At 48.8% G+C, this 25,551-nt stretch overlaps 1 protein-coding gene across 2 annotated transcripts in view; it reads left to right on the top strand.

Annotated features, from left to right (window-relative positions):
• Positions 1 to 25,551, top strand: part of LOC119956802 (fibrillin-1-like) — a 622,562-nt gene that overhangs the window by 382,607 nt on the left and 214,404 nt on the right. For both annotated transcript variants that reach the window (XM_038784238.1, XM_038784237.1), the window contains exons 27-28: positions 1,982 to 2,107; positions 5,338 to 5,463. In XM_038784238.1, coding sequence (XP_038640166.1) covers positions 1,982 to 2,107; positions 5,338 to 5,463 — 252 coding nt within the window. The remainder of the gene's footprint in view (positions 1 to 1,981; positions 2,108 to 5,337; positions 5,464 to 25,551) is intronic.

Below are 25,551 nucleotides of genomic sequence, written 5' to 3' on the forward strand. Positions count from 1 at the left end.
AAAAGAAGATGGGAAGAGTTTTTTTCAATATATAAAAGGTAAGGGAGAGGCAAAAATAGATATTGAACCACTGGAAAATGAAGTAATGATAGGAAACAAAGAAATGGCAGAGGAACTGAATAGTTACTTCGCATCAGTCTCCACGGTGGAAGTCGCCCGTGGGATGCCAGAGCTCCAGGAGAATCAGGTGATTGTAGTGGCCATCACCAAGGAGAAGGTTCTGGGGAAACGGATAGGTCTGAAGGTGGAAAAATCACCTGGACCGGATGGACTATATCCCAGGGTTCTAAAAGAGATAGCTGAGGAGATTGGTGGTGATTCTTCACGAATCACTAGGCAGGGACGGTCCCAGAGGACTGGAAAGTAGCTAAAGTAACACCGCTGTTTAAGAAAGGAGGGAGGCAGAAGATGGGAAATTATAGGCCGGTTAGCCTGACTCTGGTCATTGGCAAGATGTTTGAGTTCATTATTAAAGATGAGTACTTGAAAGTGCATGATAAAATAGGATTGAGTCAGCACGGCTTCGTCAAGGGGAGGTCAAGTCTGACAAATCTGTTCTTTGAGGAGGTAACAAGGAAATTTGACAACGGATAACCAGTAGACATGATTTATTTAGATTTCCAGAAGGATTTTGGCAAGGTGCTGCATAGGAGACTGTTAAATAAGTTGAGAGCCCATGGTGTTAAGAGTAAAATCCTGATATGGATAGTGGATTGGCTGACTGGCAGAAGTTAGAGAGTGGGGATAAAGGAGTCTTTTTCAGGTTGGCAGCCTGTGACTAGTGGTGTACCTCAGGGGTTGGTGCTGGGACCACAACTTTTCACAATATATGTTAACGATTTGGAAGAAGGAACTTAAGGCACTGTTGCTACGTTTACAGATGATACAAAGATATGTAGAGGGACAGGTAGTATTGAAGAAGATGGGGGGCTGCAGAAGGACCTGGACAGCCTAGGAGAGTGGGAAAAGAAGTGGCAGATGGCATACAATGTGGAAATGTGTGAAATTATGCACTTTGGTAGGAAGAATAGAAGCAGTCTATTTTTGAAATGGGAAAAGGGGAACCCAAAAGCACAAAGGGACTAAGGAGTCCTAGTTCATGATTCTCTTAAGGTTAACATGCAGATTCAGTTGGACGTTAGGAAGGTAAATGCAGTGTTAGCATTTGTGTCATGAGGGCTAGAATACAAGAGTAGGGATGTACTGCTGAGGCTGTATAAGGCTCGAGTCAGACACCATTTGGAATATTGTGACCAGTTTTGGGCCCGTATCTAAGGAAGGATATAAAGCCTTGGAGAGGGTCCAGCGGAGGTTCACAAGAATGATCCCTGGAATGAAGAGTTTTTCATATGAGGAACGGTTAAGGACTCTGGGTCTGTACTCTTTGGAGTCCAGAAGGATGAAGGAGGTCTTATTAAAACTTACAGGATACTGCGAGGCCGAGATAGAAAGGACGTGGAGAGGATGTTTCCACTCGTAGGAAAAACTAGAAGCAGAGGGCACAATCTCAGATTAAAGGGCCGATCCTTTAAAACAGAGATGAGGAGGAATTTCTTCAGCCAGCGGGTGGTGAATCTGTGGAATTCTTTGCCGCAGAAGGCAGTGGAGGCCAAATCACTGAGTGTCTTAAAGACAGAGATAGATAGATTATTGGTTAATAAGGGATGGGGAAAAGGCAGGAGAATAGGAATAAGAAAAATATCGGCCATCATTGAATGGCGGAGCAGACTCGATGGGCCTTGTGTCCTAATTCTGCTCCTATGTCTTATGGTGACACAAATAAAGCAGTTATTTTCAAGAAACACACACTGGAGATTAAAGCTGGACACATCTTAAACAGAATGCTTTAAATGTATGAGCATACAGGGATGTTTGAGAAGTTATTCGTGCTATCCATGTTTGTGAATTACAGTGTTTGATGTAGTGTCTTTTACTCAAACCTTATGTGTTGTAAACCTCAAAAATTCTTCTATCATTTCAGATATCAATGAATGCGAACAAAATCCTCTTCTGTGTCGTGGTGGTACCTGTGAGAATACAGATGGAAGCTTTCGATGCTCCTGTCCTCTTGGCCATGAAGTGTCTGTAGATGGAACGTCATGTACAGGTAAACGGCAATAAGTGGATAAGGAAGGGAGCTCTACTCCAAGGTGTACTTTTGAAGGATAATTTCAAGTCATTAAGGCAGCCCATTTTTGCATGTTTGGGGATAGAACGGAAGATTAAGTTTTCAGCACAAATCTGAATAAGATGATGTGTGTACGTGCGGTTGCATACGTGTGCGCATCTGCACATGTCTGTGCGAACTCCATATAGAGAGTTCGGTATTTCTAATGTGATGAATGTAGCACATTTTTATATCAATTGTTTTTAATTTATCTGTTGCCTGGATTAAAGGGCAGCACGGTGGCACAGTGGTTAGCACAGCTGCCTACGGCGCTGAAGACCTGGGTTCGATCCCGGCCCCAGGTCATTGTCTGTCTGGAGTTTGCACATTCTCCCCGTGTCTGCGTGGGTTTCACCCCCACAACCCAAAGATGTGCAGGTTAGGTGGATTGGCCACACTGAAATTGCCCCTTAATTGGGAAAAAAAGTGGGCACTCTAAATTTATTTTAAAAGAACTTGGGTTAAGATTTATATATCTGTTGCAGTAATTTTTCTTATATCCTGGCTTAACATACGGGTAGGCGGTGTTTGCAAAAGATGCAATTAAGATGTCATAAAAGTGAGAAAATCATTCATTTCAACCATGTACTTGTTTGCAAATATATGCTTAATGGAACTTGTTATGATTGCTGGAGATATCCTGGAAAGTAGATAATTTGAGACATGTGTTTAGACTTAGGTAAACAGGTCATGAGATCTGAGTGGGATAAGGATGATTTAATTTTTTTTTAAATTTAGAGTACCAAATTCATTTTTTCCAATTAAGGGGCTATTTAGCATGGCCAATCGACCTACCCTACACATCTTTGGGTTGTGGGGGCGAAACCCATGCAAACACGGGGAGAGTATGTAAACTCCACACAGACAGTGACCGAGGGCCGAGATCAAACCTGGGACCTCGGTGCCGTGATGCAGCAGTGCTAACCACTGCACCACCATGTTTCCCCTAAGGATGATGAAATTAATGGGAGGTGCTGGGTATGTCTGAAATGTTGCAGTTTGATATAGATTTTGTGGTTTGCTAGGAGGTTTTAAGTTGAACAGTTTTGCCAAATGCTGTCAGGTTGAGCAGGGGTCTAACAGAGATAGAAGAATTTGCAGGCCATCCCTGAAAGTGTCTCTCTCTCTCATTCTCATTCTCTCTCTCTCGCAGCAGTCTTTCCAGGAAATCTCTACACAAGAGTATTGCTAACTTTATTTACCATTGGCATTTGACCTGTAATGAGCTTTGCTTAATTGGAGATAGAACATAAAACATAGAACATTACAGCGCAGTACAGGCCCTTCGGCCCTCGATGTTGCGCCGACCTGTGAAACCACTCTAAAGCCCATCTACACTACCCTTATCATCCATATGTTTATCCAATTAACATTTAAATGCCCTTAATGTTGTCATATAGGACATCTGTCCTATATCTATCTCCCTCAATTTAAAGCTATGTCCCCTCGTGCTAGACATCACAATCCGAGGAACAAGGCTCTCACTGTCCACTCTATCTAATCCTCTGATCATCTTGTATGCCTCAATTAAGTCACCTCTTAATTGTCATTTTTCTCCCTAATGAAAACAGCCTCAAGTCCCTCAGCCTTCCCTCATAAGATCTTCGCTCCATACCAGGCAACATCCTGGTAAATTTCCTCTACACCCTTTCCAATGCTTCCACATCCTTCCTATAATGCGGCAACCAGAACTGCACGCAATACTCCAAATGTGGCCACACCAGAGTTTTGTACAGCTGCAAGATGACCTCATGGCTCCGAAACTCAATCCCTCTACCAATAAAAGCTAACACACCGTGCGCCTTATTAACAACCCTATCAACCTGGGTGGCAACTTTCACGAATCTCTCTGCTTATCCACACTACCAAGAATCTTACCATTAGCCTAGTACTCTGCATTACTGTTGCTCGTTCCAAAATGAATCACCTCACACTTTTCTGCATTAAACTCCATTTGCCATCTCTCAACCCAGCTCTGCAGCTTATCTATGTCCCTCTGTAACTTGCACCATCCTTCCGCACTGTCCACAACTCCACCGACTTTAGTGTCATCTGCAAATTTACTCACCCATCCTTCTACGCCCTCCTCCAGGTCATTTATAAAAATGACAAACAGCAGAGGCCCCAAAACAAAATCTATATCAAAGTGCAACATTTCAGACATACCCAGCACCTCCCATTAATTTCATCATCCTTAGGAGAAACATGGTGGTGCAGTGTACTAGTGGTAGTACACTACTAGTAACTGAACTCCAGTCTGAACATTTCCCATCCACCACCACCCTTTGTCTTCTTCCAGCTGGCCAATTTCTGATCCAAATTGCTAAATCACCCTGAATCCCATGCCTCCGTATTTTCTGCAATAGCCTACCATGGGGAACCTTATCAAACACTTTACTGAAATCCATATACACCACATCAACTGCTTTACCCTCGTCCACCTGTTTGGTCACCTTCTCAGAGAAGGTATAAGTTAGTCGTTAAAGTCTTAAAACAGAAGCACATCAGGTTAAAGTCACTACTAAGAGCAGTTATTAGTTATAAATCACCAAAGGATCGATTTACAGTCTTTAGATTACAGAGAGAGAGAGAGACTAATATCCCTTTTGGCTGTGACTGTAACTATCCAGCTCTGAAAACAAAACTAAAACACACCCTGCAGCAAACAGCCTAAAGCGAAAGTAAAAGTCGTTAAAGTGTTTCCTTTTATTCTAACAATTGTTTAACTGTTAATTGAAAAGCTATTTCATGTGATGTTAATGTGGTTGCTCCTGTGTTAATATTTTTTTAATATAAAAGTTCCCTATTTATCAGTGGAATCACTCATGGAGCAAAGTATCCATTCCTCACAGTTTCACAAATTAAGAAAAATTCTTGAGGTTTTGTCTGGTTTCCGAATATAACTTGGGGACTTGTCCGGTACCTTAACACTAGAGTGAGTGTTTGTATTTACAATTAACTCAGGAATCTGAAATTAGTTTCAATTAATGGATATGGTTACCATTTTGCTCTTGACAATTTGTCGTCTTTTTATTGGACTAAATAATTAAACTTAGTCACCCCTTTAATTTCCAAAAATGAATATATCATTAATGGATCTAAATTATCATTGTAGTTCTAAAATTATTTTAAACTTATTGTCTGTTTAAATATTTCAATTACTTTCATAGATATTAATGAATGCGAGTTGAGTGACAATCTTTGTAAAAATGGGCGCTGTGTCAACATGATTGGACGATACCAATGTGCTTGTAATATTGGATACCAAGCAACACCTGACAGACAAGGTTGTGTTGGTAAGTACTTTTTAAAATTATTAAATTACTAAGATAACTAAATTACAAGAATTCACATCACGGCATTCAGTCATTGTGCTGCGCTGCTCATTGCTGGGACAATGATTTGTACCTTTACTCCCCACAAAAGTAAAGAGCATATTTGTGTGGAGTACTTTGCACATGTTAGACACCCCTTCCCATCTATCAGGAAAAAAGCAACATTAGATGGAAAATCTTCACCGACATCGGCACATCCTGGCAGCTAGCTAGTATCACTGTTGTCTGTACTTTGTTTTCAGCTTCATGATGTTTGGGAAGGTTCATCAAAGAAATAAAAGAAACAATAACTTGCATGAATGTAATACATTGCAAACATCCAAAGGCACTTAAGAACTTCACTTAAAAGATTTGACACTGAGCCACAAAAGGGAGGTATCAAGACGGACATTATACCCTCAGTCAAAATAAGTTGTACGGTTGAGCCCAGCAAATACATACCAGTCAGTTTAACTTCAGTGGTCGGGAAGTTTCTGGAGACAATTATTCAGGATAGAATTAGTGGTCACATGGAAAAATGTGGATTGATTGGGAAGAGCCAGCATGGATTTCCAAAGGGGAAATTGTGTTTAACTAACTTTCTGGAGATTTTGAAGAGGCTTTATGGGCCAGGGTTTAGGGAATCCCGAAGTGTATCATGGAGTTTACCTGACCCACAACTTTTAATAGATTGTGGTATGGGGAGCACACAGCCCACTCTACAGGTGTGGTACAGCAGAAATGGAAAAGTATTTTTTAAAGCAAAACAGTGTTTATTCTATGAACTCAAGTTAACCTTTTTAAAACATAGAATGAACATCTTAGCAGCCATTAATTTAAATACAACCCCCAAAGAATACAACACTAAGTAATCTTTAAGCTGTCCTTTTAACATTCCTAAGACTTAAAAAAAACCTTTAAACAGAAGCACATCAGGTTAAAGTCACTACTATGAAAAATGAAATGAAATGAAAATGAAAATCGCTTATTGTCACGAGTAGGCTTCAATGAAGTTACTGTGAAAAGCCCCTAGTCGCCACATTCCGGCGCCTGTCCGGGGAGGCTGGTACGGGAATCGAACCGTGCTGCTGGCCTGCTTGGTCTGCTTTAAAAGCCAGCGATTTAGCTGAGTGAGCTAAACCAGCCCCTGTTGAGCTAAACCAGCCCCTGTTTTAGCAGTTATTAGTTTTAAATCACCAAAGGATCGATTTACAGTCTTTAGATTACAGAGAGAGACTAATACCCCTTTTGGCTGTGACTGTAACTATCCAGCTCTGAAAACAAAACTAAAACACACCCTGCAGCAAACAGCCTAAAGCGAAAGTAAAAAGCTGACAGACAGCCCAGCTCCACCCACACTCTGACATCACTGATACACACCCATTTCTTAAAGGTACATGCCTTAAATACCCATTTCTTAAAGGTACTCTCACATGACAGAGGTAACACAAATAGTCAATGAGGGTAATGCTGTTAATGTGATGTACATAGACTTTCAAAAGGCATTCGACACAGTACCACACAACAGACTCATTAGAAACATTATAGCTTGTGGAATAGTGGACACAGTAGCAACATGGATGCAAAATTGGCTCAGTCCTAGGAAACAGTGAGTAATGGTCAATGGATATCTTTCAGGCTCAGGGAAGATTTGTAATAGGGTTCCTCGGGGCCCGGTATTGGGAGGACAGTACATAAATTCAAAAAGACATAGTCAAGTTGGTGGAGTGGGCAGATAGCTGGCAGATGGAGTTCAATGCAGAGGTGAGTGAGGTGATGTATTTTGGTAGCAAGAGCATAGACAGACAATACAAAATAAGGGATATAATTCTTAAGTGGGCGCAGGAGCAGAGGAACCTGCTGTATCATTGATGGTAGTAGAACAAGCAGAGAGAATAGTTAATAAAGCATAAAGTATTCCAGACTTATTAATAGGAGTGTAGAGTACAAGAGCAGGGTGGTCATGCTGAACTTATAGAAGACCTCAGCTGGAGTATTATGCACAATTCTGGGCCACACTATAGAAAGGATGTGAACACATTTACAAGAGCGCAGAAGAGCTTTATAAGAATGGCTCCAATGATGAGAAACTTCGGTTATGAGGATAGATTGGAGAGGTTGGGATTGTTCTCCTTGGAGAGGAGAAGGCTAAGAGATGATTTGATAGAGTTGTTCAAAATCATGAGGGTGCTGGGCAGAGTAATAGGGAAAAGCTGTTCCTGCTCGTACAAGGATCAAAAACGAAAGGGCACAGATTTAAAATGATTTGTAAAGAAGCAAATGTGATTTGAAAACAGACTTTTCCATACAGCAAGTGTTTCAGGTCTGGAAGGCACTGCCTGGAAGTGTGGTGGAGGCAGGTTCAATTGAGGCATTCAAGAGGGCATCAGATGATTATTTGAAGAGAAACAATCTTTAGGGGCACAGAGAAAAGGCACTGTCATAATGCTTATTTAGACAACCAGTGCACAAACTTCTGACCTCCATCTGCGTCATAACAGTTCTGTGACAGAAAGCTTGATCAAAGAGGTAGATTCTAAGGCACAACTTAAATTAGATGAGAGGTTTAGAGAGGGAATTTCAGAGGATAGTGCCAAGGCAACTGAAAGCATGGCTGCCAATCATGCAGCAATTACCATCGAAGATGCACATCATGCTGGAATTGAAGGAGCACAGAAAGCTCAAAACCTTGTACGGCTAAGCAAAGATTACAGAGATGGAGAGGATGCAGCTCTGAAAGAATTGGGAAGCAAGAATGAGTTGATTAAAATTGAGGCATTATCAGACCAGGTGGCAGTATAGGCCTGAAATCACAGGAATGATGGATGAACAAGACATTGTGCAAGTTAAGATCAAGGCAATGTTTATTTGAGTACAAACATATGTAGGGGAGAAGATGGGAGGATAATGAAGAGATCATTGGAATAGTAAATTCTGGAGGTAATAAGAGTAGCAGACCATTTGTCCCAATGAGCTTGCTTCACCGTTTGATAAGGTCATCGTTGATATGATCATAGCCATAACTGCATTTTCCTGCCTGTACCCATAACCCTTGACTCCCTTGACAAACAAAAATGTTTCCAACGCAGCCTTGAATATATTCATGAGCATTTCAAAGACTAATGACCCTCTTGAGAGAAATTTCCCTTTGTCTCCATCTCAAATGCGACACCCCTTATTTTACCACCTAATTCTAGATCCCCCCCCCCAATGAGGGGAAATATTCTTTAATCATTTGTTGAGCCTCCTCAGAATCTTAGATGTTCCAATAAGATTATCTTTCATTCTTGTAAACTCCAACTTTCTCAATCTTCTCTAGACAACACCTTCATTGCAGAATAGACCAAGTGAACCTTCTCTAAACTGCTTATATATTCCTCTTTTAGTAAGAAGACCAAAACTGTACACAGTTCTCCAGATGCAGCCTCACCAATGGCCTGTACAGTTGTAACAAATGTGATCGACAGGAGGCGTATTAATTTAAACAGTTCTGATTTCTCCATTGACTAACCGTCCATAAATAAAGGTGGTTTTCATCTCTGATTCCCCCTTTATAAGTGGTGGCCTATGTTACATCCTCTAATAAATTTGTCACGCATTATTTACCTTTTACAACGCATGTTGACTCTCACAGAATCACAGAATAATATAGTTCAGAAGATGCCCTTCAGCCCATCGAGTCTGCACCGGCAGATGAAAGACACCTGACCTGCCTACCTAATCCCATTTGCCAGCACTTAGCCCATAGCCTCGAATGCTATGACGTGCTAAGTGCTCATCCAGGTACTTCATAAACGATGTGAGGAAACCCACCTCTGCCACCCTCCCAGGTAGTGCATTCCAGACTGTCACTATCCTCTGGATAAAAAAGTTTTTCCTCAAATCCCCCCCCAAACCTCCTGTCCCTCACCTTGAACTTGTGAACCCTTGTAACTGAGCCTTCAACTAAGGGACACAGCTGCTCCCTATCCACCCTGTCCATGGTCCTCATAATCTTGTACACCTCGATCAGGTCGCCACTCAGTCTTCGCCACTCCAGCGAAAACAACTCATGTCTATCCAGCCTGTCTCATAACTTAAATGTTCCATCCTAGGCAACATCCTGGTGGTGAATCTCCTCTGCACCCCCTCCAGTGCAATCACATCCTTCCTATAATGTGGTGACCAGAATTGCACACAGTACTCCAGCTGGCCTCACCATAATTCTACACTACTCCAACATGGCCTTCTTGCTTTTGTAATCTACGCCTTGATTGATAAAGGCAAGTGTTCCATATGACTTTTGCACTACCCTATTAACCTGCCCTTCTGCCTTCATAGATCTATGGATAACCACTCCAAGGTCCATTTGTTCCTTGGAACTTCCCAGTATCAGGCCATTCATTGAATACTTCCTTGACAAGTTACTCCTTCCAAAGAATATCACCTCACACTTATCAGGGTTAAATTCCATCTGACACTTTCTGCTCTCTTGACCATCCTCGTGTCTGATTGATTTTATTATGATTTTCTAAATATTTTGTTCCTTGCCTCCTTAGTAATAAATTCTAGTATTTTTCCAATGTCAAATGCTACATTCTTACAGTTTCCTGCTTTCTTTCTCTTGAATTTTACTGTTGCATTTGCAATTATCCAATCTGCTAGTACTTTTCCAGAATCTGGGGAATTTATGAGGATTATAACCACTGCATCCTTAGAAGGTAATGCTGGAGAATCAACTATTTCTGCAACTATTTCTTTTAAGACTATAGGATGCAGGTCATCAGGTGTAGGGAACCTGTCTCATTCCTAGTACTTTTTCTCTTGTGACCGTATTGTTTCAAATCCTTTTCTCCCATTCGTAGAATTTTGGGTTTTTGTATCCTCTCCTGTGTAGACAAATACAAAATATTTGTTCAAAGTCTGCCATTTTTTGGTTTCCTATTATTGATTCACCAAGGGCAGCATGGTGGCGCAGTGGTTAGCACTGCTGCCTCATGGCACCGAGGTCCCAGGTTCGATCCTGGCTCTGGGTCACTGTCCGTGTGGAGTTTGAACATTCTCCCCGTGTTTGCGTGGGTTTCAGCCCCACAACCCAAAAGATGTGCAGGCTAGGTGGATTGGCCACACTAAATTGCCCCTTAATTGGAAAAAATGAATTGGGCACTCTAAATTTTAAAAATTGTTGATTCTCCAGCATTACCTTCTAAGGGACCAATGCTTACTACTACTGTCTTCCTTTTTATATACTTACACAACCTTTTACTGTTTGTTTTTATATTTGTTGCTAGCTTTCATTATTTTATTTTAGTTGTCCTATACTGCCTTCTAAAGAATTACTCTTCCCCAAGTTCAATGCCCTCCATCAACTGCCAGTCCCCTGCCTTTAACACAGTTCATCACCTGATCCGGTGATCCAAAATAATGTTCTTGATCCTCGTAAGTGACCCACAAACAAGCTGAGTACAGGATGCCAAACTTAACCCCTTTCTTGAAAAGGACCGATTTAACTTTGTTGAAGCTCACCCTTCTTTTGGCCAGTTCCGCACCCAAAGTCCTGGTAAATGCGTAATTCGTTATCTTCCCATTTGTAGCTCCTCGTCTGCCTACCCCACCTCAAGATCTGTTCCTTGTTCAGGAACTGGTGCATTCATACCACATTCCTACCGCCCTCGACGGCTCCGTGGCTTCCTCGTAAGCACTCTGTGCGCCCTGACAACCTCCAAGGATCGAATAAACGCACCTTCCCCAGCAGCTTCTCGAACATACGTGCTACGTGAGCCCCTGCGTCCAATCCCTCGATGCCCTCCGGGAGGCCAACGATCCTCAAATTCTGCCTGTGTGACCTGTTCTCCAGATTCTCCACCTTCCCCTGCTGCCTTTTCTGGTGGTCCCTCATCACCTCCGCCGCCATCGCGGTTAGCTGGTCCTCGTGCTCAGCCACCGCCACTTCCACCCTCTGGATCGCCTGTCCCATGGCTTCCAATCTTTGCTGCACCCAGTTAATCCCATTCTTAATCGGGTCCAGGTACTCCTGTCTTTGCTTAGCAAAGCTCTCCTGAAGGAATTCCACCAGCTGCTCCGTTGACCACTGGGCCGACAATCCCAGTTCCAGAGTCTCCGCCATGTTTCCTGTGCTGCAGATTCCACTTTCTTCTTTACCCAACAATCTCTCCTTTGCAGACCACTTCTCGTTCACGAATCCATAAACTGGTGGGGGATTCTTCTCCTCTGCGTCACCAGTCTCCAATGTTACCGATCAAATCCCCCATAAGTCGGGGGAAAAGGTCCCAAAGGTCCACCATGAGCGGGAGCTACCGAATAAGCAACTTCTCACTCCATGGCCGCCACTGGACGTGCTGTCTGCAGCATATGTAACAAATTAGAGAAATTGATGGCACAAATAAAAATAAATGGGTATGATATGGCGATTACCAAGATATGATTGCAAGGTGAGGAAGGCTGGGAACAGATAATTCAAGGTTATTTGCCTTTTTCTTTCAATAAACATTTTATTGAGGTATTTTTTGGCATTGTAACAGCAGCAATATAAACAATGTACATAAAAATATAAACATAGTGCAAATACCACCTCCCTCCCCAACAGGTCCCACCATTAATTAGCCCCCTAATTTACGCTAACCTAACCGCCCTCTCCCGCTCTGCTGATGATTAATTTTCCACGAAGAAGTCGACAAACGGTTGCCACCTCCGGGCGAACCCTAACAGTGACCCTCTCAAGGCGAACTTAATTTTCTCCAGACAGAGAAAGCTAGCCATGTCCGATAGCCAGGTCTCCGACTTCGGTGGCTTTGAGTACCTCCATGCGAGCAATATCCGCCTCTGGGCTACCAGGGAAGCAAAGGCCAGAACCTCTGCCTCTTTCTCCTCCTGGATTCGGGGATCCTGTGACACCCCGAAAATCGCCAACTCCGGACTCAATGCCACCCTTGTTTTTAATACCTTTGACTTGACATCAGCAATCCCCTGCCAAAATCCCCTCAGCTTTGGGCATGCCCAGAACATTTGGACATGGTTCGCACATTTTGCGCACCTGTCTTCCACCCCAAAGAATCTGCTCACCGGGCCACTGTCATGTGAGCCCGGTGAACGACCTTGAATTGTATCAGGCTGAGTCTGGCACAAGTTGCGGTCACGTTGACTCTACTCAACGCATCTGCCCAAAGGCCCTCCTTTATCTCTCCCCCAGCTCCTCCCACTTTCGCCTCAGCTCCTCAGTCAGCATCTCCTCTGATCCCATAAGTTCCTTATAAATGTCAGAAACGCTCCCCTCACCTATCCATCCTCTGGAAACTACCCTGTCCTGAATCCCCCTTAGCGGCAGGAATGGGAAGGTTGGTACCTGTCTGTGCAGAAAGTCCCGCACCTGCAGATATCGAAATTTGTTTCTCCCCGCCAATGCAAACCTTTCCTCCAGCGTCCTCATACTCGGAAAGCTCCCCTCTATAAACAAGTCCCTATCCTCTCAATCCCCGCTCTCCGCCATATTCGGAACCCCCCCATCCATCCTCCCCAGGGCAAATTGGTGATTATCGCAGATTGGGGAACAGACCAATGCTCCCACTGCTCCCACATATCTCCTCCATTGCCCCCAGACTCTCAAGGCCGCCACCACCACGGGGCTGGTGGAGTACCGCGCCGGCGGGAATGGCAGAGGCGCAGTTACCAGCACTGCAACCCCAAATATTGCGAGTCCCCAGCCTGGATTGATCCTGGATCCTACCACCCTCGATACCGTCCTTGCTACATCCTTCCAAAATTCCCCCAGCGCTGGGCATGCCCAGAACATGTGGACATGGTTTGCTGGGCCCCCAGAGCACCTAATACACATGTCCTCGCTCCCACAAAACCGGCTCATCCTTGTCCCGGTCATATGAGCCCTATGCAGCACCTTAAACTGTATGAGGCTAAGCCTCGCACAAGAAGAGGAGAGTTCACCCTTTCCAGGGCATCCGGCCACGTCCCCTCCTCAATCTCCTCACCCAGATCCTCCTCCCATTTACCTTTCAGCTCCTCCACCGAGGCCTCGTCTACCTCCTGCATCACCTGGTACGTTTCCGAGATCCTCCCCTATCCAACCCACACCCCCGAGAGCACCCTGTCCTGAATCCCATGCGGCGGCAGCAGAGGGAACCCCGCCATCTGCCGCCTGACAAACGGCCTTACTTGAATGTACCTAAAGGTGTTCCCCGGGGGGAGCCCAAACTTCCCTTCCAGCTCACCCAGGCTCGCGAACTTCCCGTCTATGAACAGGTCCCCCAGCCTCCTGACACCTGCCCTGTGCCAACTCAGGAACCCGCCATCAATTCTCCCCGGAACAAACCGGTGTTTCCCCCGTATCGGGGACCCCATCGAGGCCCCCACCTCCCCCCTGTGCCGCCTCCATTGCCCCTAAATCTTGAGGGTAGCTGCCACCACCGGGCTCGTGGTATATCTCGTTGGAGGGAGCGGCAGCGGCGCCGTTACCAGCGCTTCCAGGCTCGTGCCCACACAGGATGCCATCTCCATCCTCTTCCATGCTGCCCCCTCCCCGTCCATTACCCACTTACGCACCATCGCTGCGTTGGCAGCCCAATAATACCCACAGAGGTTGGGCAACGCCAGCCCCTCCCCATCCCTGCCCCGCTACAAGAACACCTGTCTCACCCTTGGAGTCCCGTGTGCCCACACAAACCCCGTAACGCTCCTGTTAACCTGCCTAAAAAAGGCCTTCAGGATAAGGATAGGGAGGCACTGGAACAGGAACAGAAACCTCGGGAGCACCGTCATCTTGACTGACTGCACCCTTCCCGCCAGAGACAACGGCAGCATGTCCCACCTCTTAAACTCCTCCTCCATTTGCTCCACCAGCCTTGTGAGGTTATGCTTATGCAAGGCCCCCCAGCTCCTAGCCACCTGAACCCCCAAGTACCTGAAGCTCCTCTCCGCCCTTTTCAGCGGGAACCTCCCAATCCCCCCCCTCCTGGTCCCCCGGGTGTACCACAAACAGCTCTCTTTTCCCAAAGTTAAGCTTATACCCTGAGAAATCCCCAAATTCCCGGAGAATCCCCATCACCACAGGCATTCCCCCCACCGGGTCCGCCACATACAACAAAAGGTCGTCCGCGTAGAGCGACACTCGGTGCTCCTCCCCACCCTGGACCAGCCCCCTCCAATCCCCCGACTCCCTCAGCACCATAGCCAAAGGTTCAATTGGCAGCGCGAAAAGTAGGGGCGACAGGGGACACTCGTCCCTCGATATAATCGAAAATACTCCGACCTCCTCTTATTCGTGGCCACACTCGCTATCGGGGCCTCATACAACAGCCTCACCCAACTGACAAACCCCTCCCCAAACCCGAACCTTTCCAGCACCTCCCACAAGTACCCCCACTCGACCCTATCAAAGGCCTTCTCCGCATCTAGCGCCACCACTATCTCCGCCTCCCCTTCTACCACCGGCATCATTATAACGTTCAAGAGCCTCCGTATATTAGTGTTCAGCTGCCTCCCCTTCACAAACCCCGTTTGATCCTCGTGGATAACCTGCGGCACACAGTCCTCTATCCACGTGGCTAAGATCTTTGCCAACAACTTGGCATCCACATTCAAGAGTGAGATCGGCCTGTATGACCCACACTGCAGGGGATCCTTGTCTCGCTTAAGAATCAAGGAGATCAGCGCCCGAGACATCGTCGGGGGCAAAGCTCCCCGCTCCCTTGCCTCGTTGAAGGTCCTAACCAACAGGGGGCCCAGCAGGTCTGCATACGTCTTGTAAAATTCAACCGGGGACCCATCCGGCCCCGGCGCCTTCCCCGACTGCATGTTCCCTATCCCTTTGACCAGCTCCCACTCTTCCCCATATTAAGCTTATACCCCGAGAACTGGCCGAATTCCTCTAAAATTCCCATGATTTCTTCCATCCCCTCAATTGGATCTGAAACATACAGAAGAAGGTCGGCCGCATACAGTGAGACTCTGTGCTCCACCCTTCCAGTTCTTTGAGGCCCTCAGAGCAATTGCCAGCGGTTCTATAGCCAGCGCAAACAGCAGTGGGGAGAGGGGGCATCCCTGTCTCGCCCCCTGGTGTAGTCTAAAATAGTCCGAAGTTGTCCTGTTCGTCCATACACTTGCCACAGGAGCCTGGTACAGCAACCTGACCCAGTCAATTGCCCCTCCCAAATCCGAACTGCCCCAGAACCTCCCATAAATAATCCCATTCAACCCAGTTAAAAGCTTTTTCCGCATCCATCGCGACCACTACCTTCACCTCCCTACTTTCCGGGAGTATCATGATCACGTTTAACACCCTTCTTACATTGGCTACCAGATGCCTGCCCTTAATGAACCCCGTCTGATCCTCCACAATGACGGTACACAATCCTCAATCCTGGAGGACAAAATTTTGGCCAACAGTTTGCCGTCTACGTTCAACAGGGAAATCGGCATTAAGACCCACATAACTCCGGGTTCTCGTCCCGTTTCAGGATAAGCGAAATCGTGGCCTGTGACATCGTCTGGGGCAGAACCCCTCTTTCCCTTGCCTCATTAAACACCTTCATCAGCACCGGTCCCAATATCCCAGAGAACGTTTTGTAGAACTCCACTGGGTACCCATCCGGTCCTGGGGCCTTACCCGACAGCATGGCCTTCAAGCCCTCCACTATCTCTTCCAACTCAATCGGGGCCCCGAATCCTTCTACCAGCTCCCCGTCCACCTTCAGGAAAGTCAGCCCCTCCAGGAAGTGCCTCATCCCCTCTGGCCCCGCAGGGGGTTCCGACCTGTACGACCTGCTGTAGAAATCCCTGAACGCCTTGCTCACCCCTGCCGAGTCCCCAACTAAGTTCCCATCCCCGTCAATAACTTTCCCTATTTCTCTCGCTGCCTCCCTCTTTCTGAGCTACTGTGCAAGCATCCTGCTAGCCTTCTCACCATGCTCGTAGATTGCCCCCCTCGCCTTTCTGAGCTGTTCCACTGCCCTCCCTGTGGTTAACAAGCCAAACTCTTGTGCCCTTAAAAGCCCTATCTCTGGAGTCTCCGCCTACCTCCTCTCGACTTGCAGAATCTCCTTTACAAGTCAGTCCATCTCTGCCCTGTCCGTCCTGTCCCTGTGAGCCCAGTTCAAGATCAACTCTCCTCTCACCACTGCCTTCAGCGCTTCCCAGACCACCGCTGCTGAGACCTCACCTGTATCATTTACCTGCAGGTAAATTTGTATGCATTTCCTCAGCCTCTCGCTCACCGCTTTATCCGCCAATAGCCCTACATGTAACCTCAATTGAGGGCGCTGATTTCTATCTTTACTAACCTGCAGGTCAACCCAGTGTGGAGCATGGTCCGAGATTGTGATCACCGAGTACCCCGGGTCCACCACCCCTGCCAGCAAGGCCCTACCCAAAACAAAGAAATCGATCCGAGAATACACCTTATGCACGTGGGAGTAGAAGGAGAACTCCTTCACCCTCGGCTGCCTAAATCCCCATGGATCCACCTCCCCATCTTCTCAGTTCCTTCGCCGTTGCTGGCACCCTGCCCGTTTTTGAGCATGACCGATCGAGGCCGGGATCATAAACTGTATTAAAGTCCCCTCCCATGATCAGCTTGTGCACGTCCAGGTCCGGTATCTTCCCCAACATCCTCTTTATAAATTCCATGTCATCCCAATTTGGCACACATACATTAACCAGCACTACCTTCACCCCTCCAGCTTACCACTGACCATAATGTATCGACCCCCCCACATCTGAAACTATTCTACCCAGCTCAATTATCACCCACTTATTAATCAAGATCGCAACCCCTCTAGTCTTTGGATCCAGCCCCAAGTGGAAGACCTGACTGACCCGGCCTTTCCTCAATCTAACCTGGTCCACTACTCTAAGGTGCGTCTCCTGCAGCATTACCATGTCCGCCTTCAGTCCCCTCAGGTGCGCGAACGCACGCGCCCTCTTAACCGGCCCATTCAACCCTCGAACATTCCAGATGATCAGTCTAGTTGGGGGGCCAAGTGCCCCCACCCCCTTTGCCGATCAGCCATCCCCTTTCTTGGGCCCGCCTCAAGCCCATGCACCGCGCCTCCTCCAGCCCGCCACCCGGCAGCCCCCACCACCAACCTCCTCTCTGTCCCTCAAATGAAGTCCCTCCCTCGTCAACAGAACAACAACCCACCTCCCCCCCCCCGAGCAACACCACTCTGAAACTTAATCCATACAATCAACTAAACATATGCACACCCCCCACTGCACTTCCGTGAGCTAGCTCACCCAGCTAGCTTGGTGGCCCCCGCCCCCGGCGCCAAAAAGTCTCCCACCTATTGTTCCCTCACTCCCCTCCCCCCCCCCCACTCATACAAACAAATTCCCTCATCTAAAAGTCCCTACACAATCACCCAGCTGAAAAAAAACAAACACCGAAACTCAAACAAGCACGTCTCCATCCCTCAAAAGTGCACATCAAAGAAAAAGACATTGCCAACATCCACCAAAAACTATGTTCTATGTTCTTCAACAGAACTCAGAAACAGAAGATAAAAAATTAAAAAAGAGACCCAATATAAGCCGACAAGTTGATTCAAGGTTCAAGAGTTCTCAGAACCCCACCAGCCCTTTTCTTTTCGCGAAGTCCAGCGCGTCTTCGGGCAACTCAAAGTAATGATTCTAGTCCTCATATGTGACCCAGAGACGAGTCGGAATCAGCAGTCCAAACTTCACCTATTTCTTGAAGAAGATTGACTTAACTTGGTTCAAGCCTGCCCTTTTCCTTGCCACCTCCACACTCAGGTTCTGGTACACCCGCAGGATACTGTTGTCCCATTTACAGCTCCACGTTCGCTTGGTCCACTGAAGAATACATTCCTTGTCCAGGAACCTGTGGAATCACACCACCATTGCCCTCGGAGGGTCCCCCGTTCATGGCTTCCTCGCAAGCACTCTGTACGCCCTGTCCACCTCCAAGGGTCGGGAGAATGTCCCCTCCCCCAGCAGCTTTTCAAACATACCGGATACGTATGCCACAGCATCAGCTCCCTCAGACCCCTCCGGGAGCCCGACAATTCTTAAATTCTGCCAACGGGACCTATCCTCTAGGTCCTCCATCTTCTCCAGAAGCCTTTTCTGCTGGTACCGCAGCAACCTCCAACTCCACCGCTGTTTGATGCTCCTCCTGCTCAACCAGCGTCTTCTCAACCTTCTGGATGGCCTGATCCTGGGCGTCCAATCTGTGCTCCAGCTGATCAATCGACTCTTTTATCGGGTCCAGGAGTCCCGTTTCTGCTTGGCAAACTGTCCTGGATGATCTGCATCAACTGCTCCGTTGATGGCTGGGCTGACAAACCAGGGGTCCGGTCCTCGGCCATGCTGTCTCCAGCTGCAGTTTCAGCACAGCTCTTGCCTATCTTTCTATTTCTGCCTTTTCGTGCACTTCTGGTTCTTTTCTCCATACACTGATACATGGAAACGGTGCCCAATTGCCTCAGCCTTCGAATTTGTTATTTGAAATTTTAAAAGGATAGGAAGAAAGGAAAAGGCGGTGCAGTAACTTTATTAACAAATGGATAGATCAGTGCAGTTCAGAAAATTCAAAGTGTAGAATAGGTGGAGATGGCAAATGGGAAAGGAAACATTCGCCCCACAGACAATGAGACTGGAGAATTAATAACATGAAACAGGAAATGGCGGAGACTTTGAATAAGGTTTTTATATCCATCTTTACAGTAGAAGACAGACATATTCCAATAATAGTAGAAAATCAAGTGGCAAAAGAGAGGGAGAATCTTAAAGCAATCAACCTAATGGGGCTAAATGCTGAACTGATGACCTGTATCCGAGACAGAGGATTGACTAACTAGCAGGAAACAAGTGAGGATTAATGGATCGTTTTCAGGTTGGCAAACTGTAACAGCTGGGGTGCTCCGGGATCAGCACTGGGCCCTCAACTATTTACAATCTTTATTAATGCTTTTGATAAAGGGGCAGATTGTCTATTGCTATACTTTCTAACAATACCAAGTTAGGTGGGAAAACAAGTTGTGAGAATGGCTCAATGTTGTGCCATCCCCCATGGCAAGATTGGAAGCGGAGGACATTTAATCAGGCGTGAGGGTGGTAGATTAAGACCATGTCACCCTTCTGCCTCTCTCCCAATTTCGTCCATGGCGGTAATGCCCAGGAACAGCTGCTAACATCACAAGGGCTCATCCTACTGCGGAATGTTATTGACCCAATAGCAGGGTCATCATGTGGGGAGCCTGACTAGCAAACCCGTGCGGAATTGCTTGCAGGCTCCAAGGGAGTATCCCTGTTTCAAAAGTACTGTGTCTTATCAATGGATCTGGAATCAGAATGGGAGAGTTCCACTGCCCTTTTTTCTAAAAAATAATTTTTATTGGAATTTTTTGAAAAATATATATCTACAGAACAATAATAACAATAACAATAATAAACAACCCCCGGCACCCGTATCAACGCATATAACAAATCCCCCCACGCCCCCCCCCCCCCCCCCCGAACCCAATAAACAACAAAATAAATTAACAATAAGCAAATTAACTTAAACACTATCCCCTTACGATCCCCTCCCCCCCCCCCCCCCCCCCCCCGGGTTGCTGCTGCTGCTGACCTAGTTCCTTATCGTTGAGCCAGAAAGTCGAGGAAAGGCTGCCACCTCCTAAAGAACCATTGTCTCGACCCCCTCAGGGCGAATTTGACCCTCTCCAGCTTAATGAATCCCGCCATGTCATTGATCCAGGTCTCTTGGAGGACTCGCATCTTTCCACTGCAGCAAGATTCTTTTTTTTTTTCTTTTTTTTTATATAATTTTTATTGGAATTTTTTACAGAAAATATAAAACATAACGACAAACAATGAAATGCAACAAAATAACCCATAATAACTGTGACACCCCCAGACCGTATCGGCGCATGTATCACATCCCCCCACCCCCCCAACCCTAATGAACAACAAAAGAACTTAAAAAATATTAAAATTAAATAAACAAACATAGTCATTGTCGGCCCCCCCCTTTTCCCTCCCCTTTTCCCTCCCCGGGTTGCTGCTGCTGCTGTCCCCGTACCCTATCGTTGAGCCAGAAAGTCGAGAAAAGGCTGCCACCGCCTAAAGAAGCCAGAAAGTCGAGAAAAGGCTGCCACCGCCTAAAGAAGCCAGAAAGTCGAGAAAAGGCTGCCACCGCCTAAAGAATGCAGCAAGATTCTCTGCCAGGCTACTAGGGACGCAAAGGCCAAAACATCGGCCTCTTTCGCCTCCTGCACTCCCGGCTCCACACCAACCCCAAAAATCGCGAGTCCCCAGCCTGGCTTGACCCTGGATCCTACCACCCTCGACACCGTCCTCGCCACCCCCTTCCAGAACTCCTCCAGTGCCGGGCATGTTCAGAACATATGGGCATGATTCGCTGGACTCCCCGAACACCTGACACACCTGTCTTCGCCCCCAAAGAACCTACTCATCCCAGACCCGGACATGATGGCCCGGTGCAGCACCTTGAACTGGATGAGGCTAAGCCTCTCACATGAAGAGGAGGAGTTCACCCTCTCCAGGGCATCCGCCCATGTCCCCTCCTCAATCTGCTCTCCCAGCTCCACCTCCCACTTAGCCTTCAGCTCCTCTACCGATGCCTCCTCCATCTCCTGCATCACCTGGTAGATGTCAGACACCTTCCCATCCCCGACCCACACCCCCGAAAGCACCCTATCCCTTACCCCCCGCGGGGGCAGCGAAGGGAACCCCTCCACCTGTCGCCTAGCAAACGCCTTGACCTGAAGGTACCTGAACATATTCCCCGGGGCGAGCTCAAACTTCTCCTCCAGTTCACCCAGGCTCGCAAACCTCCCGTCAATGAACAGGTCTCCCAACTTCCTAATGCCCGCCCTGTGCCACCCCAGGAACCCGCCATCCATGTTCCCTGGGACAAACCGGTGGTTCCCCCGCAGCGGGGCCTCCACCGAGCGCCCCACTTCCCCCCTGTGCCGCCTCCACTGCCCCCAAATTTTGAGGGTAGCCGCCACCACCGGGCTCGTAGTGCACCTCGTTGGAGGGAGCGGCAACGGCGCCGTTACCAGTACCTTCAGGCTCGTGTCTCCACAGGACACCATCTCCATCGTTTCCATGCTGCCCCCTCCCCATCCATTACCCACTTACGTACCATTGAGACGTTAGCTGCCCAATAGTACCCAGAGAGGTTGGGCAGCGCCAGCCCCCCTCTATCCCTGCCCCGCTCCAAAAAGACCCTCCTTACCCTCGGAGTCCCGTGCGCCCAAATAAATCCCAGAATGCTACTGTTCACCCTCCTAAAAAAGGCCCTCGGAATGAAAATGGGGAGGTACTGAAACAAAAACAAAAACCTCGGGAGCACCGTCAATTTAACGGACTGTACTCTACCCGCCAACGACAACGGCAGCATGTCCCACTTTTTAAATTCCTCCTCCATCTGCTCCACCAACCTAGTAAAATTAAGCTTGTGCAGAGTCCCCCAGCTCCTAGCCACCTGAACCCCCAGGTACTTAAAACTCCTCATTGCCCTCTTTAGCGGGAGCCTACCAATGCCCTCCTCCTAATCTCCCGGGTGTACGACAAACAGCTCACACTTGCCCAGGTTCAATTTATAACCCGAGAAACTCCCAAACTCAGCAAGGATCTCCATCACCTCCGGCATTCCCCCCACCGGGTCTGCTACATACAGCAAGTCGTCTGCATACAGCGACAGTCGGTGCTCCTCCCCACCTCGCACCAAACCCCTCCACCTCCCCGACTCCCTGAGAGCCATCGCAAGAGGCTCAATTGCCAACGCAAAAAGCAAGGGGGACAGGGGGCACCCCTGCCTCGTCCCACGGTGGAGCCTGAAGTACTCGGACCTCCTCCCATTTGTCGCTACACTCGCCATCGGGGCCTCGTACAGCAACCTCACCCATTTAATAAACCCCACCCCAAACCCGAACCTCTCCAACACCTCCCAGAAGTACCCCCACTCAACCCTGTTAAAGGCCTTCTCCGCATCCAATGCCACCACAATCTCCGCCTCCTTCTGCTGCCGGCATCATTATCACATTTAGCAGCCTTCACACATTAGTGTTCATCTGCCTCCCCTTCACAAAACCCGTCTGATCTTCATGTACCACCCCCGGCACCCAGCCCTCTATTCTAGTGGCCAAGATCTTCGCCAGCAACTTGGCGTCTACATTCAGCAGTGAAATTGGCCTGTATGATCCGCACTGCAAGGGGTCCTTATCACGCTTCAGTATCAGGGAAATCAGCGCCTGAGACATCGTCGGGGGCAAAACACCCCCCTCCCATGCCTCGTTGAAGGTCCTAACCAACAAGGGGCCCAGCAGGTCCGCGTATTTCTTACAAAATTCAACCAGGAACCCATCCGGTCCCGGCGCCTTCCCCGACTGCATGTGGCCAACCCCACTGACCAGCTCCTCCAACTTGATCGGCGCCCCCAGTCCCTCCACCTGCTCCTCCTGTACCCTTGGAAATCGCAGCCTGTCCAAAAAACTCTCCGTTCCCCCTCACACCGCCGGCGGCTCCGACCGGTACAGTTCCCTGTAAAAGTCTCTAAAGACCTCATTGACCTCTGCCCCATGCCGCACCACATTCCCACCCCTATCCTTCACTCCACCAATCTTCCTAGCCGCGTCCTGCTTACGAAGCTGATGTGCCAGCATCCTGCTCGCCTTCTCTCCATACTCATAGACCGCTCCCTGCGCCTTCCTCCACTGTGTCTCCGCCTTTCTGGTGGTCAATAAATCAAACTTGGCCTGCAGGCTACGCCGCTCCCCCAGCAATCCCTCCTCCGGGGCCTCCGCGTACCTCCTATCCACACTCAACAGCTCCCCCACCAGTCTCTCCCTCTCCCTCCTCTCCCCCCTCTCCCTATGGGCTCAGATGGAGATCAGCTCCCCCCTAATCACTGCCTTCAGAGCCTCCCACACCATCCCCACCTGGACCTCCCCAGTATCATTGACCTCGAGGTACCTCTCGATACATCCCCGAACCCTCCTACACACCTCATCAGCCAACAGCCCCACATCCAGACGCCAAAGCGGGCGCTGGTCCCGCACCTCCCCCATCTCCAGATCCACCCAATGCGGAGCATGGTCCGAAATCGCAATAGCCGAATACTCGGCTTCCTCCACCCTTGGGACCAGTCCCCTCCTCAAAACAAAGAAATCAATACGGGAATAAACCCTGTGCACATGGGAGGAAAAAAGAGTACTCCCGAGCCCTCGGCCTCCCGAGCCTCCAGGGATCCACTCCTCCCATCTGGTCCATAAACTCCCTCAACACCTTGGCCGCCGCCGGCCTCCTGCCTGTCCTTGAACTAGAGCGATCCAGTAGGGGATCCAGCACTGTGTTGAAGTGCCCCCCCATGATCAAGCCCCCCACCTCCAGGCCAGGAATGCGGCCCAACATACGCCTCATGAAACCAGCATCATCCCAATTTGGGGCGTACACATTTACCAACACCACCCTCTCCCCCTGCCGCCACTATCAGCCACAACCTCAGACGCCTCAAACGCCACCCTCTTCCCCAGCAGGATCGCCACCCCCCGGTTCTTCGAGTCGAGCCCTGAATGGAAAACCTGCCCCACCCACCCCTTCCTCAGACGGACCTGGTCCGCCACCTTCAGGTGGGTCTCCTGGAGCATGGCCACGTCCGCCTTCAGCCCCTTCAGATGCGAAAACACCCGGGCCCGCTTAACCGGCCCATTGAACCCCCTCACGTTCCACGTAATCAGCCGGATCAGGGGGCACCCCGCCCCCTCCCCCTTCGACTAGCCATAACCCATCGACTGCTCGCCCCTGGCCAGCACCCATTCGGCCCGTTTCCCACGGTGATAGAACCTCACCCCGACCCGCACCAACTCCTCCCTGGCCAATTCAGTAGCAACCCGGTGTCCCCCCCCCCTCCCCCCCCCCCCCCCCCTGGCTAGGACCCCTCCTAGCCGCGACGCTCCCTCCACAGTACTCCCGTGAGCCAGCTGACTTCTGCTGACCCCGGCAGCTCCCGCCCTAACTCCGACCCCTCCCGATACGAGGTCCCCCCTCCTCCCCTGCATCAGCTCCTTGGCACCGCTTCGGCGCGGGAAAACGGATCTGATTACCACGCCCCTCGCCACCAGCTCCACCCCCCTCGTCCCGCAGCGCGGGAAACCAGAGAAAAGCCCGCACTTTCACACTGCCCCACCCCACCAATGCAGCTCCCAAACAGCAGTCCCAACCCATCCACCAACTCCGTACAAACAAAGACACAGATCAACCACAAACCCCAATACCCCCCTTAAAACACAAAACCATAACCCACATCGTCCGAAAGCGAGAGAAAAAACAGAAACAAACAGAATAACCAGCAGCAGCATAAACAGTGATACAGAAATAGAAAAACTCCCACAGCCCCCAATCCCTAGTTCGAGTCCAACTTTTCAGCCTGCACAAAGGCCCACGCTTCCTCCGGGGACTCAAAGTAGTAATGCCGGTCCTTGTAGGTGACCCACAGGCGCGCAGGCGGCAACATGCCGAACTTCACCTGCTTTCCGTGGAGCACCGCCTTCGTCCGGTTAAACCCGGCTCTCCGCTTGGCCACCTCCGCACTCCAGTCCTGGTAGATACGCACTACCGAATTCTCCCACTTGCTACTCCTCACCTTCTTGGCCCATCGCAGAACACATTCCCGGTCACTGAACCGATGGAACTGCACCAGCACCGCCTTATTCGCCTTAGGCCGCCTGGCCAGTACTCTGTGGGCCCCCTCCAGCTCCAGGGGCAGATGGAAGGATCCTGCCCCCACCAGCGAGTTCAGCATCACGGCCACATAGGCCAGCAGGTCCGACCCCTCCAGCCCCTCCTCGAGGCCCAGGATCCGCAGGTTCTTCCTCCGTGACCGAAGCTCCATCTCCTCGAACCGATCTTGCCACTTTTTATGAAGCGCCTCGTGTATCTCCACCTTCCCCACGAGGGCTGAAACCTCAACCTCGCGCTCAGAGGCCTGCTGCTACAACTCGAGTATCGCTGCACCATGGGTTGTCTGGGTCTCCAGCAGCTTATTAGTCGTCACCTTCAGGGATTCCAACAACT

The sequence above is a fragment of the Scyliorhinus canicula genome, chromosome 24, assembly GCF_902713615.1.
Source record: "Scyliorhinus canicula chromosome 24, sScyCan1.1, whole genome shotgun sequence".
Classification (NCBI taxonomy): domain Eukaryota; kingdom Metazoa; phylum Chordata; class Chondrichthyes; order Carcharhiniformes; family Scyliorhinidae; genus Scyliorhinus; species Scyliorhinus canicula.